Source organism: Cyprinodon variegatus, unplaced genomic scaffold, assembly GCF_000732505.1.
Source record: "Cyprinodon variegatus isolate N-32 unplaced genomic scaffold, C_variegatus-1.0 Scaffold5871, whole genome shotgun sequence".
NCBI classification, from domain to species: domain Eukaryota; kingdom Metazoa; phylum Chordata; class Actinopteri; order Cyprinodontiformes; family Cyprinodontidae; genus Cyprinodon; species Cyprinodon variegatus.
In genome coordinates, this window is record NW_015156324.1 from 1 (window position 1) to 1610 (window position 1610).

Below are 1610 nucleotides of genomic sequence, written 5' to 3' on the forward strand. Positions count from 1 at the left end.
AGTCAGAAATGTTCTGATCCGGGTGACGTTGGCTCTCAGTCACTGTGTGATGTCACTAAGAACCAGAGCACAGTCTGTGTGCTGCAGCTCTGTGCTGCTTCAGGTCTCGTGGTGGTTTGCTGCCATCTGCTGGTCACTTTTCAACAAACAGCTTTATTTCTGACAAACCAGTGAATGAAGTAAATAAGCAATTATGAATTAAATGAAAATATTTCAATAAACGACATTAATAATCGTTATGTGTATAATTTAGAGCTGAGTGGGGAGTGATGGCCTAGAGGTTCCATCGGTTCAATCCCCACAGACTGCACTCTGGGCCCCTGAGTCAGACCCGTAACCCCACACTGCTCCCCAGCGCCGCACGGTGGCAGCCCACTGCTCCCCAAGGGGAGGGGTTCAATGCAGAGAGGGAATTTCTCCAATCGTGGGAAAATAAAGGGATTTCCATTTTTTATTTTTTGTAAAGCAGTGAAGCTTGTTTGACCAGAGCCTTCATCCAGAACACATCTTCTCAGTGGTGAGTCTAACTGGGTCATTGGATCTGAACCTGAGGTTTCACGACCCATTAAGCCGAGGAGCAGAAAATTGAAGAGAAACAGCTTCTATGTAATCTGCTTCTACATGCTAAGCTGTGGGTTCTGTGGAGCGTGACTCGGGTGGGACTCTCCGGGCTCAGCGTTGGAACTCACCACTCTGCGGACTCGGCTCTTGCAGTCGATGTGCAGGTCCTGGTGTTTCTGCAGTGCAGCTTCTAGAGCCTTCTTCAGACTCAGCGCTCTCCTCAGCAGCTGTGGCTCGGCGTGGGCCTTGGTGAAGACCTGCGGAGGATGAGGAAGATGATGAAGGAGCAGAACATCCACCCGGTTACTATAGAACCGCAGCGGTTCCGTTTCATGGTGTGGATGGTAAAATGGTTTCCAGGGCAACTGTTCATTGATGCCGTTGTCATGGCGGCGCCATGTTTACAGGTTCTGACTGTATCAGTTCTTGCAGAACCACCTTTAACGGCTCTCCAGCTGAAACTTCCGGGTCAGAGGAGTCGGTTCTGGCAGAACTCCCTCTCCTCCAGAAGGAGGAGTTTCTCTGGGCATCATGCGTTGCCATGGTGATCTGATGGATCAAGGTCTGGACTCTGACGTTAGCTTTGCTAGGCTGACCTGAGGGGAGGCCCGTGTGTACTGACCCGAACCCAGCCCTGCACGGCGGGGAGGTGCCTGCTGCTGATCAGCCTGTGGAGCTCCATCATGGTGGACACCAGCGGCTCGTTGTCCTCCGTCTCCTTCAGACGAACAACTGAGGGAGGAAGACAGAGACAAATATCAGCTGCGTCCGGATGGTCCAGATGTTCTGATCGGATCAGAACCCACCAGGACTGAGGCTGACGTCCAGGCTGTAGGTGTGAGAGATGAGCCCGGAGCTCCTGATGAACGAGTCTTCATCAACAGACTCTTCCTCGCTGCTTTCCTCTGCTCCTCCTCCTCCATCCTTCCTCCTGCCCTCGTCTTCCTCACTGCTTTCCTCTGCTCCTCCTCCTCCCTCCTTCCTCCTGCCCTCGTCTTCCTCTGCTCCTCCTCCTCCCTCCTTCCTCCTGCCCTCGTCTTCCTCTGCTC

At 52.9% G+C, this 1610-nt stretch overlaps 1 protein-coding gene across 1 annotated transcript; it reads right to left on the reverse strand.

Annotated features, from left to right (window-relative positions):
• Positions 1-605: 605 nt before the first annotated feature.
• On the reverse strand, positions 606-1571 carry LOC107081516 (UV-stimulated scaffold protein A-like). Its single transcript, XM_015369681.1, has 3 exons — positions 1368-1571; positions 1184-1293; positions 606-818 (listed from the first exon to the last, which is right to left on the reverse strand). The coding sequence occupies exons 2-3, from the start codon at positions 1244-1246 to the stop codon at positions 618-620; spliced, it is 264 nt and encodes an 87-aa protein (XP_015225167.1). The 5' UTR covers positions 1247-1293; positions 1368-1571; the 3' UTR covers positions 606-617.
• Positions 1572-1610: the final 39 nt, after the last annotated feature.

What these genes read in the sequence shown, in the direction of transcription:
- LOC107081516 (XM_015369681.1), bottom strand. Translation starts at nt 1,246, where the DNA reads ATGATGGAGCTCCACAGGCTGATCAGCAGCAGGCACCTCCCCGCCGTG. An exon ending in CCGTGCAGGGCTGGGTTCGG is followed by an intron (nt 819 to 1,183) that starts GTCAGTACACAC and finishes CATCCTCCGCAG; the next exon opens with GTCTTCACCAAGGCCCACGC.